Below are 13,436 nucleotides of genomic sequence, written 5' to 3'. Positions count from 1 at the left end.
AAGCGCGTATTAGTTAGTAACAGACGCCTTCAAGTAGGACGCGAGAGGACAAATTTTCAAACAACCCATTTGGCTTACCCGTTTTCAAATAGCTGCTAAACCGACGAATTGTACGTCCAGTAAGACCCGAATTCACTTATAAAGCACTTTTAAACGAGGAATTTTTAAATTCGAGTCCCAAACAATTCAATTTTGAATTGAAACGCTCGCCATATTGCTCAAACAATGACAACGACAACTGTTGTTTCTGATGGATTGTTCGCCAGGGGGCGCGTTCAGAAGTTGCACACTTCGCGTAAGTGCTGCCACAATTTCGGTCCCGGTACAGTATTCGCATTTAAAATCTTTGATAAATAACATTATTTTCTAAATAATGAGAAGCATTAAATCAAATGAAGTGGTTTTATCAAAGATTTCCCCGGGTAGTAGTAAATCACCAAGGCGCTATAACATAGAAAGAAAACGCAAATTCATCCAGCTATCAAGAACACGTGTTTCGTAGCTACAATTCACGCTTTTATTCATTGTCCCAAGGACTGGATTGATTATCTCTCACGCTTGACTCCAAATCCAGGAAATCGACTTTGCATAAACCTCCCCTTTAGCAGGAAGTTGGAACGTTTAGGCGTACAAATTGAATAGATAATAATTTTGAGAAGCGATCCACACCGAGGCATACAGAGTTAACTTTGGCATGTTAGCGAGACGGTTTGGATATAAACCGCATTGAGCCATTTACATTTTGATGAGCGCGAAAGTTTCTTTTGTGCGCGCGGCTCGCGTCCCTTTATATCGGGTTTGGCCCCACGGAGAGGTCCCTAATTTCTATCGCCTTCCATGTGGAAACAAGGGTAAATAATGATTATGGTCCTCTTCGTCGAAACTTACTATTTGCAAACGCTTCAAACAGACCCGGTAGCTTCGCTTTATTGCTGTGCGCCTCTACTAGAGATTTGCAATTTAATGGTTTGAATAATATTAGGGATTCTCCAATATTGACAAACCATATTCGGCGATTTCAGAATTTTGCCCGATATTGCTTTATGATACGCATATTCGCGTTTAAAACATTGGACACTTTTCCACTACAATTGCGAGAGAAAAACTGCCATTAATCTCAATACTAGGGGAGAGTAAAAGTTTAGCACCAATTAAACTTTTACGCAGGTTAGAGATAATGTTTCCCGACAGCCTGAAAACTTCTGCTTCATTAGTTATTTATTAGCAAATTTAATTTATCGAGTTTAACTTTGCATTTAGTTTCCACTTAAAAGGGAATAATTGTTGCCTGGGTAAACACCACAGTGTTTTATCAGTTTTTCAAAGCTTTGAAAGAATGTCTTTGATGGACCACAATGGGGGTGGAAATATTATTTCACGTCTCGGCGCTGAAAATCCATATTGCGTGCGAATTTCTCGCGTTCACTGAACTTCAAGTAGTTTACTGGAAAACTATTTAGAGCAGAAAATCACTATCGGGGGGTAATTGATGAAGGAACATTTTGGCAGATTTTCGCGGGAACCGATACCAATAATACTTGCCCACGTTTATTTTTTCCAAAGAAACCTTACCCTCACGGAAAACCGGCTACACGCTTCCAATCACTTTTACTTACAATATCGAACCGCCTTTCCCATGTCTCAAGGACAAAATAAACAAAAACCGGGAAACTGTTTAATGTAAGTAAATTTCAAGCAAAATATGCGGAAGGGAGATAAAGATTTCTTGCAAGGGCTTTTCCCGCTCTGGAATCTCGCACAGGTATTCCAGGGAAAAAACGACAGCCTTGATAACGCCGAGATATTGTCCAAATTGAAGCTTCAAGGGCACTTCCTTATTATTTTTCCTCCATCAAAATCGGCTGAGTGATCAGAATTCAACATCATTTCCTACGTAGGTATGTTTAAGGCAACAGCAATGGGACGTCCTTTGTGAAGGAAACTTCCCCCTTTTTCGCATTTAGTCCATTTGAGAGGAACGCCTCACTCATAAGTAGCGATTGGTGGTGCGGTGTAATTGCGCTCCATGCTCAGTTAAGACTAACCGAGATTAACGTTCACCCTTCACCGATGGTTGGAACGGGAGCCCTTGCAAACGTTTTTCGCAAAAACCCATTTACTGGGTATGCACAATGTTTTTCGTAAAAACTAATTTATCGGATACTTGGAAAGTTCTCGGCACAAAAAACTCTTTAAATGTAAGAAGGTTCGAAGCAAAATATGCGGTTAAGAGGTTTTGCCTAGCGACTGATATCGATGGAGGTAGTGGAGATACGTGAAATATAGATAGATACTCAATCAAAAACGAGGTATTTCAATGATACGAACACAAATTTCAACTAAAAGAAAAATGAAATGGTATTTCTGTGTTTAACCAAAGGCAGGTCATTAAGTTTTAAGTCGCAAAGAGTAAAAAATCGGTGAAAAGGTTTGTCAAGCATTGATTTCCTCGCAGTCGTGCAACTGTTTTATCTCAAGGAAGGAAACTTTTTTAAAGGAAAATTCCTACGAACTCGTCTCCATTGTTTTACTCGAGGGTTTTCAGCATCAGCGGGAAATTTTTCGCACAGCTTGCGTTTCGCTGTTTCATTCCAATTAAGTGGCCATAGAATTGTTTTAAGCCTTAGTGAAAAATCGTAATTGTGTTGTCACAGAACCTCAACCAAATATCAGGCCGTAATATCGCTTTGCAAATTTCGTATTTTCCCCCGCGACAGTTCAAAAGACAGATTTTGAGCGAATTCAAATCCTGCACTTCATCAGCAGCACTCGGTTCTTGGTTCTGTTTAGGCCGCGCAAAATGCGCCGTTTTTATATTTGGGTTCCACTCCCTCATTGGGTGAAAAATGCACCAATTTGTCACTTTTAGCAACAACTGCGTGGCTCAAAAATAACCATTCCGAAAGTTAGAAAAGCATGGCTTTAGCGTCACGTGACGTCCTACATCTTTCTTGGCCGCACCACTCAGTTGATGGTTGCGTTTACGTCACGCACAATGCATCGTTTTTGACCGTAAATTATGTGCGAAATGCATTGATTCATCGAAGGACTGCCGAACTTCTAGCTGAGTTTACATCGCCCATTCTTTTCTCCAAAGTTTCGCGGTTTCGTGGATTCGAACCTTCGATTAAAACGAAGAAAAAAACGAGAAGAACCACGTTTTCGGCAACGGAAAAGATGGTTTTTGGGCGCATTTACCGACATTATAGGAAAATCTTTACTTATTACGTTACAAAAAAGCTCAGTCGATATTTCGTTGCCTACAAAATGAGTTCGTCGAAACTAACTCAAATAGCTAAGACAGGCTTTTAACGGAAAGGCTGATGTGCTTGAAAGGGTGACGTTCCTTTAGTTTAAATGAGGAAAAATCCGCCCTTTCCAGCCTGGAAATTTCGGCCTTTATAATATTTGACGGAACGCTTAAAATGTATTAACGTTCGCGAATGTCATTACTCTTTACGGAACAATTTGCATCTCTTGGGCTAACGACCTGATCGCTCTCCATAACGAGTCAACTTCAAAACTAAATAATTGAAAGGGATCTCCCAAACACAGGTGGCTTTTAATGGGGAGAAGTATATTTATGTCAAACCAACGGAAAAAGAAACTACCCAATAAAATATCGGGATGAGCTAAATTCCTTGGGGGAGAAATCGGGGAATAAAGGAGACTGCGAAGCCAAATATTCAATTTCGCTTTTGGTGGTAGCGCGTGCGAGAAAGGGAAACTTCGGGAAACGAAACGAAAATCGCTGTTATCGGATTCTGGACGTAATTAAGGATTGCGGGACTCCAGTGGGACACACACACACACACTCACACCGACACACACTCACACTCGCACACACTCACACTCGCACACACTCACACTCACACACACATTGTTCAGTAAAATAAACCTTCTTCGAGGGGTTTTTGCGCAACTAATCCATCTAAAACGAGCAACAGATTTAGCTCTTGTGAATTCAATAATGGAAATATAAAACACTCAAAGAGATAATTTATTGAAGGAGGGAACGCACGGTTTGCCACAATAATGTGAAAGTCACACGCGACCTCACGTACGCTCTATTCGTAAATCTTGTTGTTGCGAGGAAACCATATTTTATTTTTCTGCTCAATTTTCAGACCTTGAGCTGTGAAATATTATTTTGAGATAAAAAGGGGTTTTAAGATTGAGAACTATAAGACTGAAATACACTTTTATTGTTTGGGCTTCTCGGAATTTTCTGAAAAGGATCAAGCTGAGAAGGAACATTGTTTGCACTTGCATTGAAATTGTCAAATGGGAAATGTTTTTCGACACGCGATAATTACCCGGAACGTTGCTAACATGTCAAAGCCTAAAGGGAAATTCTCTACCAAAATGTTTCTTATGAATCGGTTTATCGGGAAGTTCGTGCCGCGCCCAAATTTGAAAATCCTGCGCCCGGCGTGAAGGGCACTTCTCTTGAAAATTTTCACAAAAATCGATTAATCGAGTACCCGAGGCTATTATCGTTGAATCGATACCAAGAGAAAAGGTACCATTTAAATATCCCGCGTGCAGTTTCGATGGGGACGTCACACGTCCACCGGGGAGTTCGCTGCCCTTTGTGATTTTTCGCGAAGAATCCACTGATCGGCTACTTGGGGTCGTTAAAACTTAAAACCGAATTTGGCGTAAATAATAAAAGGCACTTTCCTCTTGAAATTCCTATTGAGACTTCGATCGAATTACATTATAACGTTTACTCTGAGAATAAGATCACAAAATATCCCCACTAAAATATCCCCATCAAGATTTTTTTAATTAAAAACTCTTGTCCCCAATCGCTGCCATTATAAACTTGGACAACAAACTTTCAATTTCTTTTTTAGAGTACACTATGACGTGCCTCCGGGCAATTTTCTAGCTGAGTCGAATTCATTAAATCGTATTTGCATGAGAAAAGCCCTGAAAAAGTTGGTAAAATTAGACCCTGTATGCGGTTAAACAACGGGTACTGTATACACACCGAAAATGCAAATACTTATTATATTACATTTAATTAAACCACTGGCTGTTTGAAATGTTTCTCCATTATTACCGAGTTTAACGCGGTTTGTGCAACACAATTAGTATTGACTTTTTATTTTGTTTAGACGTTATTAAAATTGCTAAAAACGACGTTAAAGCATTAATTAATAAAGTGTCTAATTGGTTAATGGACTGTACTCGTCTATGCGCACCTGAATATAATGACAGATAACGTGATATAGGCTGCGGGCTGACCCAGGAGGTCATGGCGCATTATGTAATCTGTTTGATATCTCCATTTAATGGGCCAGAAGTCCATTTACGGTTATTATTATGCCATTTGAGGAATCATGAAGGATATGTTATTATGAAATCGCTACCAAAACGGCGTTCGGCTGTTTAAATAATGTGAAATAACGTTGGGATGGGTACGAACGTGAAACAGCACGGATGGTCCCGCACAGAAATCAGTTACGATTTTAATCAAAAAATGTTCCTCATCACGATGATCGTAAAGGATAAAATTCCTCCAGTTCATTGTCGTGAACGGGGGGGAAGAAAAGATAACCGGAAAACTCGAGGAGAGGAGGAAATGATTAGGTTTTAACGTCTTTTAGCAAATCGTAAATTTTGCGTGCTAAATGTTCCAAATAAGACGTGACTGGAGGGAATTTAATAGCATGCCTCCCTGTAATCAAATGAAATGCGAGGGATAATGTTGACTTTGGAAGACAAAACATTTAGGTAAATTACATTCCTTTGGAGGGTAAAGCATAATAACGATTATTCAAAAAAAAAAAAAAAAAAAAAAGAACACGCCTTATGCGCATATGGCTTATTGCTTCCAGTTTCTAATGCACTTGCCAGTTCCTCGATTTGCATAATCCGGCTTACAAAAGAGAGATCCTTGTAATCCGAAGGATTACCGACTCTATTAACAAGAGCTATCAATTAAGCAAGAAGGAAGCCCTTTTGACCTCAGCCACTGCAGATTTTCAACAAATGAGCTGGAAAGGTGCCCCACTATAGTTACACCTGATTGATTTGTTACAAATCAAACCCTCAAATGGGCAGTTCCATAAATTATTCGGAATTGAGTGTGGCCTAAAAGGGCTATAAAGGGTTGTCATTTTTTTTTTCCGAAAATTAGCAATTTCGGTAAAACAAATACATACGTATGTTGCATAATTAGGCTTACCACACGGTTTACCAATTAACGGATGATTTGATTTAATCATAGAACAATTAACAAGCTAATAACCACATGCACACTAAATATTTAGTTCGAATAACTGTGTGTGAATGTTTGCATTGGAAATGTGCTCAATTTGCATGAAAAATGCGCAAACACGGTTGTAATATTTCTTTTATTCTTCGATGAAATATAGGGTTACACTGACGTTAATTTTTTCAATTTTTGTTAGTGCCGCTCTCAAACAAAGTAAGATAAAGTTACGCGGCCCCGAACGTTTAATGGACCAGATTCAGATCAATTTGACTCCCAAATTTCAGATTATAAAACGAAAATTTTAAACATTTGACATTTTGATTATTCCACTATTAAGAAATACATGTGAGGTAAAATGTCGCTGTTTGCTGAAAGACGTTGCCACACTGTTTGGCAACCAAACAATATTCCAAACCTTCAATTATGCTAAGAGCGTTGTGTTACGAAAGGCAGTACTTTTTCGAATATCGAAGGAAATACAGTGATTCGTCGTGCCAGATATCGCATTTACAAAAGTACAAAACTAGATTATCGGAACGTTGAAGATCGTTATGTTATCACGTGAACGCCAAGAGAAACGTAAAAAAAATTCCAAATGTGCAGGTCGTTTATTAATTGAAATATATGAACCTCCGGAATTGAAGCAAAATGTTCCTCTCAGCAAAAGCCCTTTTTAACGTTACATTAATAACACTTCTTATATGCATACAACAGCTTAATTAGCTTTTGAAATATTTCGCCTCCAACCAGGTTATTCGGTTTTCGGGTTAACATCCACTTTGCCGTTAATTATAGCCCCGCAGTAATCCAGAGCGCGCCTAAAAACTTTTCCAACTGGTTAATTTCGAAACCCCCCGAATGGAAACAATACGATGCATTTTTGAAACCTAACATAGAGGGGTGAACATCCCCCCATACCTCGATGTGATTTCAAATATTTTTTGAAGCGGACGCGGAGACGGCCAAAGTTTTGTTGCGGCAAAACACGAGAGAGAGAGAGAGAGAGAGAGAGAGAGAGAGAAGAAAATCCCAATTTTCCCCATATTTTCTCCATTAATGATATATTAACCGTGAATTAAATTTCGGTTATAATTCACCTGGGTTTCTAAGGTCTTTTTGCCATAAGGAACGTTTTACGGCGCATATTAAGTGTCCGGGAAATCTGCTCCGAAACGGCGTAATTAAATTAGGCGGGACGCCATTGGTGTAAGGGAGGCGTAAAAGTAAAGTGTCGTGATTAGTAATTACCACCTGGGAAGGTTATAAATGGAAGGAAGTTACCTTAAATGTTCAAGGAAAAATTGCGGTTTAAGTTGTGGAGGTTCCGCTTTTTCTAATTGAAAAACGGACTCTGAATTAATACTGGGGAGAAAGGCAGTAACCGACATTAATGCACAGGTTTAATAATAATAATAGTTTTTTTTTGAAGACCTCCCCTCCCCCCCCCCTCCCACATGAGATTGAAAAGGCATTTTCTTGTAAATATAATAATAATAATAAAAATCGCAAAAAATATCAAAAGGAAAATGGCCGATATCAATGTGACGCCATCATTTCTGAAATAAAATTCAAAGAATTTAATTACCGTTAATGCGTTATTCCAAAAAACTGGTGCGTTCTAGATGAACGCTCAATTTAAAACGGAAAATAAATGAAAATACCTTTGGTAGTATTATTTTTCCAAACGCTGCATAATTGGAATGTCGAAAAAATAATGAAAATTGAAGAAACCGTCGCGATTTATCGTTTACAGAGGACAAATACAATTTAGAGCATCCATGTTTGAACCTTTATTAATTCCAAGTACTCCCGGCATACGATTTTTTTAAATTTTACTGTAGGAAATTTCGCCTGAATACGTTTCAAAGCGAAATACTTTTAGTTTGAATGTACTTACCACGAGTCACCTTACGAAATTACTGAGTTTCAATGTTAATTTATACATTTTTAATTATTTCTCTAACATCTCATAACCATCAAGTGCAGCGAAACCCGCTTCACTCAGCCGGGATTCGATATTCGTTTGTTTCTATCGTTGCGAGTTCGGATAATGACCGCGCCGCGGCGCTTCTCGCCGCACATTGCCAAATTTCCGCGCAATTCACCAAATTCCGTCCGTTATCCCTCGATGAAATTAGATTTTTATATATTTAAATGTGTATTAACGTTACTAAAGATTCATCCAGCTTTATAGTAACACACTTTTCTAGTGTTCAATGTAATTCACTCAAAGGATATCGGGTTAAACCGGCTTAAGAACAACAGTTTTTTTTTGTGTTGAATGAAGCGGCACTGTGGCACAGCAGTCTGAAGCACGTGTGATTGGTAGGGTCGCGTCGCCGAGTTTCTCACAATATAATTTTGCAATTGCTATCGAAAAAAACTAATTAAATGTAAGTTTTCCTAGTGATTATTATAATAACAAAGGTAACTAGTCACATAAAGAAGGTTTAACCCTACTAGGGCCTCTTAATAATGGTTTTTAGGACCAATTTAAAATGCTTGGTTATGGTGTTGGTTTGCTTCGACGTTGGCTGGTGTGTTTTGCTATGTTAATTCACTTTGTGCGGGGACATTTTAGTTTTTAAATAGCGGCTTTTCCTTGACATTTAGGCCTATACTCCATCATTACAAGTGTTTTCGTGTAAAGTAAGAAAAAGGGTAAAGTTTTTTTTTATGACATGCCCCCCTCCCCTAAGTTGAGGCTGCTCAGAGAATTATTTTATGATAGTGTCACTACACTACTTTCATTATAATTTTCTAGATTAATGTTCATTGACCCCAATAATTGAATTGTTTCATAGACATAGACCCCGTTCAAGAGAATCTAAAAGTTTCTACATTTATTTGGTGACCCCCACGTGTGATTTCTCAAGTCAGCCTTAAAAATGTTATTTTGTTTATAACTTTCAATTGTTCCTATTGTCATATGAAACGAGCAATATTAGCTTTGGCTATTTAACATTTCTCCGAACATTTTCCTTGTTGTTAAGACTAATCTTCGAATCAGTTGGATTTAGATGAGTTTTTTTTTAAAGAATTAATTGAAAATTTTCCTAATTGGCTTAATCTGTAAATTCGTGAAGTTCAATAAAATGGTCAGATTAAATTTTTGAAAAATCGGAAAAAGTTCTTCAATTGTGTCTCAGAATTGAATTGAAGTCTACCAAATTAGCATACCCTACTAAGCGAACAATATCTCTTGGACATGGGCAACATGAAAATAAGTTATGTGTGAATTGGCATTGCAAATAGGGAACAGTGACACAAAACAGAAGGAATATTTCGGGCACGAAAAAATTTTAACTCAAAGAGGAAACGTTGATGCCATATTACAACACCTAAGCATTACTTATTGCAACTTTAACCATAAACACAGGAATTTCTATTTAACACGCTACATTTCCCATCAAACCAAAGCCTTTGTAACACGCTTTTTGAAGGAATTCGGACCGCAATCCAGAACTGAGCGTAATATAAAAATTGAAAAGTCTCATCCAATTTATAGTTCTTTTCTGTGTTCGACTAACCGAGGAGCCCCAGTACTCCTTTTTTTCCCCCTAGAAACGACCCGTTTCGAAACTTTTAAAAGTATTGTTTGCCTGAAGTTTCGGCCCTTGATGATTAAAGCGTTTAAGTTACTTTCATCAATTAGTAAAACTTAATTAAATAAAGGATGTAAGTAAGTAGTTAGTTTACCCGTTTTCCTTATTCCTTTATAGATGATCTCAAACCACCCCCAGCTACTTGTCCGATTATGTTAAAAACACATGCCCGTTTTCTTTGCAGAACAAAGTACACTGCACCCTCCCATCACCCTGAAACCCCCTAGCCAAAATACCATGGACTTGGACCACAAGCACCATAGTAACGATGACCCAAACGTCACATTAACTATCAGACTGATTATGCAGGGAAAGGTATGTTTTAATGTACATATTTGTTGTATTGAAAATTGTGTAAAAACAGAGCTATGGTGCATTCGTCGTATATTTAAAACCATTGAATAAATATAGACCACAATTTCAAGGAATAATGTATTGATATGTACATATGTAGGTTTTAGTGAGGGAAGTGGCAACGTTGAAAATTCTTAAGACGTTTCACTCAGTGACAAGTAGTTGACTGACGTGGTTCACGGCGTGCTTCCACACTTTCATGGCTCCGCCTCTGTCACGCTTGATACTCGGTCACTTTTTGACAGATTCTACGTTGTTGTCGCATTGTTTTATATATTGTATGCATTTCTCCCAAACATAGACCTTTCCCGGAATAGCCGGACAATTTAATTAATATTCTCGGAATACTAGGAAATATCTACCAAGTATTTAGCCGGCATATTTGTCACATAACTTGCAGGAAAGCCATATGCATAGCATTTTTGCGTATCCGGAAGTTTTACTCCGGAGTTAATATGATTTATTAGTCAGAAGGTTTATTATCTGTCCAACATGAAAGTTTTGCCATTTTGAGGAAAGTGTTTATTGGATTTCCTGTGTTCCAGAAGTTGTGACGTTCGTGGAACGGTTTTTATTGGTTATGAGCGGGGAAAACTGCGGCAAAAAACTTTTTCCCCTTATGTAGAAATAACAATTTTGAGTCATAGCCGAGTGGAAAATTGCATTATAAAGCGCATGGCCGCTGTTAATTATTTATCGTGATCGTAATTATCAACTTTTTGAGCAGCGCACTGGAGTGTCGCGGCCATCAAAAGGCGTCCTTTCAATTACGCCGTTCTCGTCGATCCACCAGAACTTCCGTGTAAACACCACAAAACCACAAACCATCTTATTCCTACATTTGCCTTCCATGGCCGCGTTTCAGCTGTGGCACCATCTAACGACGGCTTTCCACTTACCTCGGTTTCGTTGACCTGCCAAAACCTACCTGTCATCGCACTTTCCCACATCAAACCGCGGTTTAGTGCGAGAGAGCACGTATGGAGACCTCGTTCTGCATAGCCTTGAGGGAGGGCCGCGCTTCCGAGCACTAACAGACCACGATTTACACGTGCGTCACTGAAACAAAAAATTTAAGCCGAAAGCTAAAACGAGAAATTCGATTTGAAAAAAATATTGAATCACAGTCGACGGTAAATTTGCGTTGTAAACATACTGTCGATTGTTCGAGGTGATCGAGTTCGAAATTTCGACTTTTGCATCAAGTTTTTCCGAGGAGAAGTGCTGCGACTGAAGCGAATGGCAGAATCGAAGGAGCAATTCGCGAAGAGAAAAATAATAAATCGACCTTTCTCGTTATTAAGTACCAAAAGAGTGTCCCGGCAAGAAAGTCAACGTGTTAGGCGTTCCCGGCGGTGTCCTTTCAAAATTTGCCTGTCTCGTCTTCCATAGTGTGCCGCAGTGAAACTCCTATATAAATAGCTTGAAGACTAGATAAAACGATTTTTCTTACCGCACATTTTTAGGAAATTCGCCATTTCGAAATTCGGAACGCAGGTGGTTAGATAATTGCGTTGCGAGCATATGGGAACCGTCAATTGCTCAAGATGACTGTGATCGAAGATTCCACTCTTTTTGCTAAATTTTGTTGGAGATTTTTATTTTTTTTTCTGACGCTGAACGACAAGGCACGGAGGAACCAAGCCGCCTAATCGATCATTTCTCCGTCCACCAACTTGGTACCGTATTGTCGAATTCCGTGCGCACTTAAGAATGTTTGAGGAAACGTAGCAAAAACAAGATATAAGTAGATAAGTGTGACTGTGTGTCGCATACTTTCAAAACAAATCATTGCATATTTTGGCAGAGATTTCAGACTGACCCAGACCGCCTGTTTGTTTAAGTAGTTGGCCAGCGGCCGGCACTATCAATCTATAATTAAAATTATATTTTTAATTGGCACGTCTTAAAAGCAAAATGTTTTTCTTTGTGCTGAATGACCACTGGGTAATAAAATTACGGAATAAACCGCATCTGTGCCGGTTTATTTATTACTCGGTAAACTGCGCTAACGCGTAACCAATTTATCATCCGCTTTTTTGTTGTAATAATTAAATTTAGGTCGTCCAAGACAGACGAGTAATTTTCTCTTAGAGTTGTCCATCAATTCCAAATAAAGGGCGATTAGCCTAATTACAAATGTTAAATAAATAATTACGTCCCACTTCGTTGAGAGAAGGGAAACGTCCTTTTTTGACAAGCTGACAGGGGCTAGGGTCTAAGTAAATATTAATTATTGTCGGAATTCGTAATTATTGTTTTGCAAGGAAAGTTACAAATTTCAACTATAGGAGTTGGGCTGAAATTATAAATTGTTGCAGCATGACGCGCATAAAACCCCTTTCAAATCTGCCGTGCGGAAAGTAAAGTAAAATTTCCTACTTAAGAATCAACTCTTTCGCGAAGGGCTCAGCAGATAAGACACGTCGTCGAAGATATTTTTCACCGTTTTATTGAAATTTGCATTTACTCCCCGCCGAACAACGCTCTTCACGGCCGAGTCCTGGCGAAAGAAAACGTTACGTATCCGTGGCGTTTCTCGCCCAAAGACTTAATTTTTCGAAAATACGCCGGACACCTTGTGCGCACGTTAAATATGAATCATAACGGAAATTTTCATCGAGGAACGCGATTATGAGAAAGACCGGAGAAATATGAAATTCTAGCCGGTTTCGGGCAAATAAAGGGCTTCTTTAATACCCCCAAATCCTATTATGAGCGTCTATGTATGGCTTTCGAAAATTATATTCGTCTGAACGTCTCGCATAAATTAAAAATTAATTCAAAAGACGTCTTCGAGGCATGTCTTGGAGACAGTCAAACGATACTGTTTGACTGTCTCCAAATTGCCCCAAACGGCTCTGGGACGGGTGCGTTGCCGCGAATTATGCCGTCTATTCGGCCGCGGTTTAAACTGACCAAATCGATTAAGGACGGCCTTTAGGAAGTTGAGAAAAAAACCTTGGCATTTGAAATCAATGATTTATGGTTAGATCTATTGCGTGCGAAAAGCATCCAAACAAGTTTCGTATTCAAATGTTCGCAAACAGGACCTTTTTAAATCGAAATTCGATTGTGTAAAAGGTCATCGGAAAAACAACAATCGCATTAATACACCACTTCATGTGCAGACTGCGACTTATTAATTACGATGTTAATATTACACAGAGGGACCAGGCGTTGCGTAATGAGTCCATTAAGCGAAGATCTTAGTTTCTGATAATCTCTTCGGCAAATACGTTTCGTAAAGT

At 38.8% G+C, this 13,436-nt stretch overlaps 1 protein-coding gene and 1 long non-coding RNA gene across 11 annotated transcripts in view; one reads left to right on the top strand and one right to left on the bottom strand.

The window, feature by feature from the left end:
- Positions 1 to 8,232, bottom strand: part of LOC136345864 (uncharacterized) — a 63,607-nt gene extending 55,375 nt beyond the window's left edge. For 2 of the 3 annotated variants that reach the window (XR_010733216.1, XR_010733217.1), the window contains exon 1: positions 8,124 to 8,232. This is a non-coding gene — a long non-coding RNA (uncharacterized lncRNA). Of the gene's footprint in view, positions 1 to 78; positions 211 to 8,123 lie in introns of those variants that run through there. The other variant, XR_010733215.1, reaches the window with a different exon arrangement.
- mub (poly(rC)-binding protein mub) overlaps positions 1 to 13,436 on the top strand; it is a 56,103-nt gene that overhangs the window by 24,202 nt on the left and 18,465 nt on the right. For 3 of the 8 annotated variants that reach the window (XM_066294466.1, XM_066294469.1, XM_066294465.1), the window contains exons 1-2: positions 8,438 to 8,619; positions 10,016 to 10,146. In XM_066294466.1, the coding sequence (XP_066150563.1) occupies positions 10,069 to 10,146 (78 nt within the window). In that variant the 5' untranslated portion in view covers positions 8,438 to 8,619; positions 10,016 to 10,068. Of the gene's footprint in view, positions 1 to 8,431; positions 8,620 to 10,015; positions 10,147 to 13,436 lie in introns of those variants that run through there. The other 5 variants (XM_066294464.1, XM_066294462.1, XM_066294468.1 and 2 more) reach the window with 4 other exon arrangements.

This window comes from Euwallacea fornicatus, chromosome 21 (genome assembly GCF_040115645.1).
Source record: "Euwallacea fornicatus isolate EFF26 chromosome 21, ASM4011564v1, whole genome shotgun sequence".
NCBI lineage: Eukaryota > Metazoa > Arthropoda > Insecta > Coleoptera > Curculionidae > Euwallacea > Euwallacea fornicatus.
The sequence above is the reverse complement of the archived record's forward strand: the minus strand, read 5'-3'. Positions and strand labels throughout refer to the sequence as shown.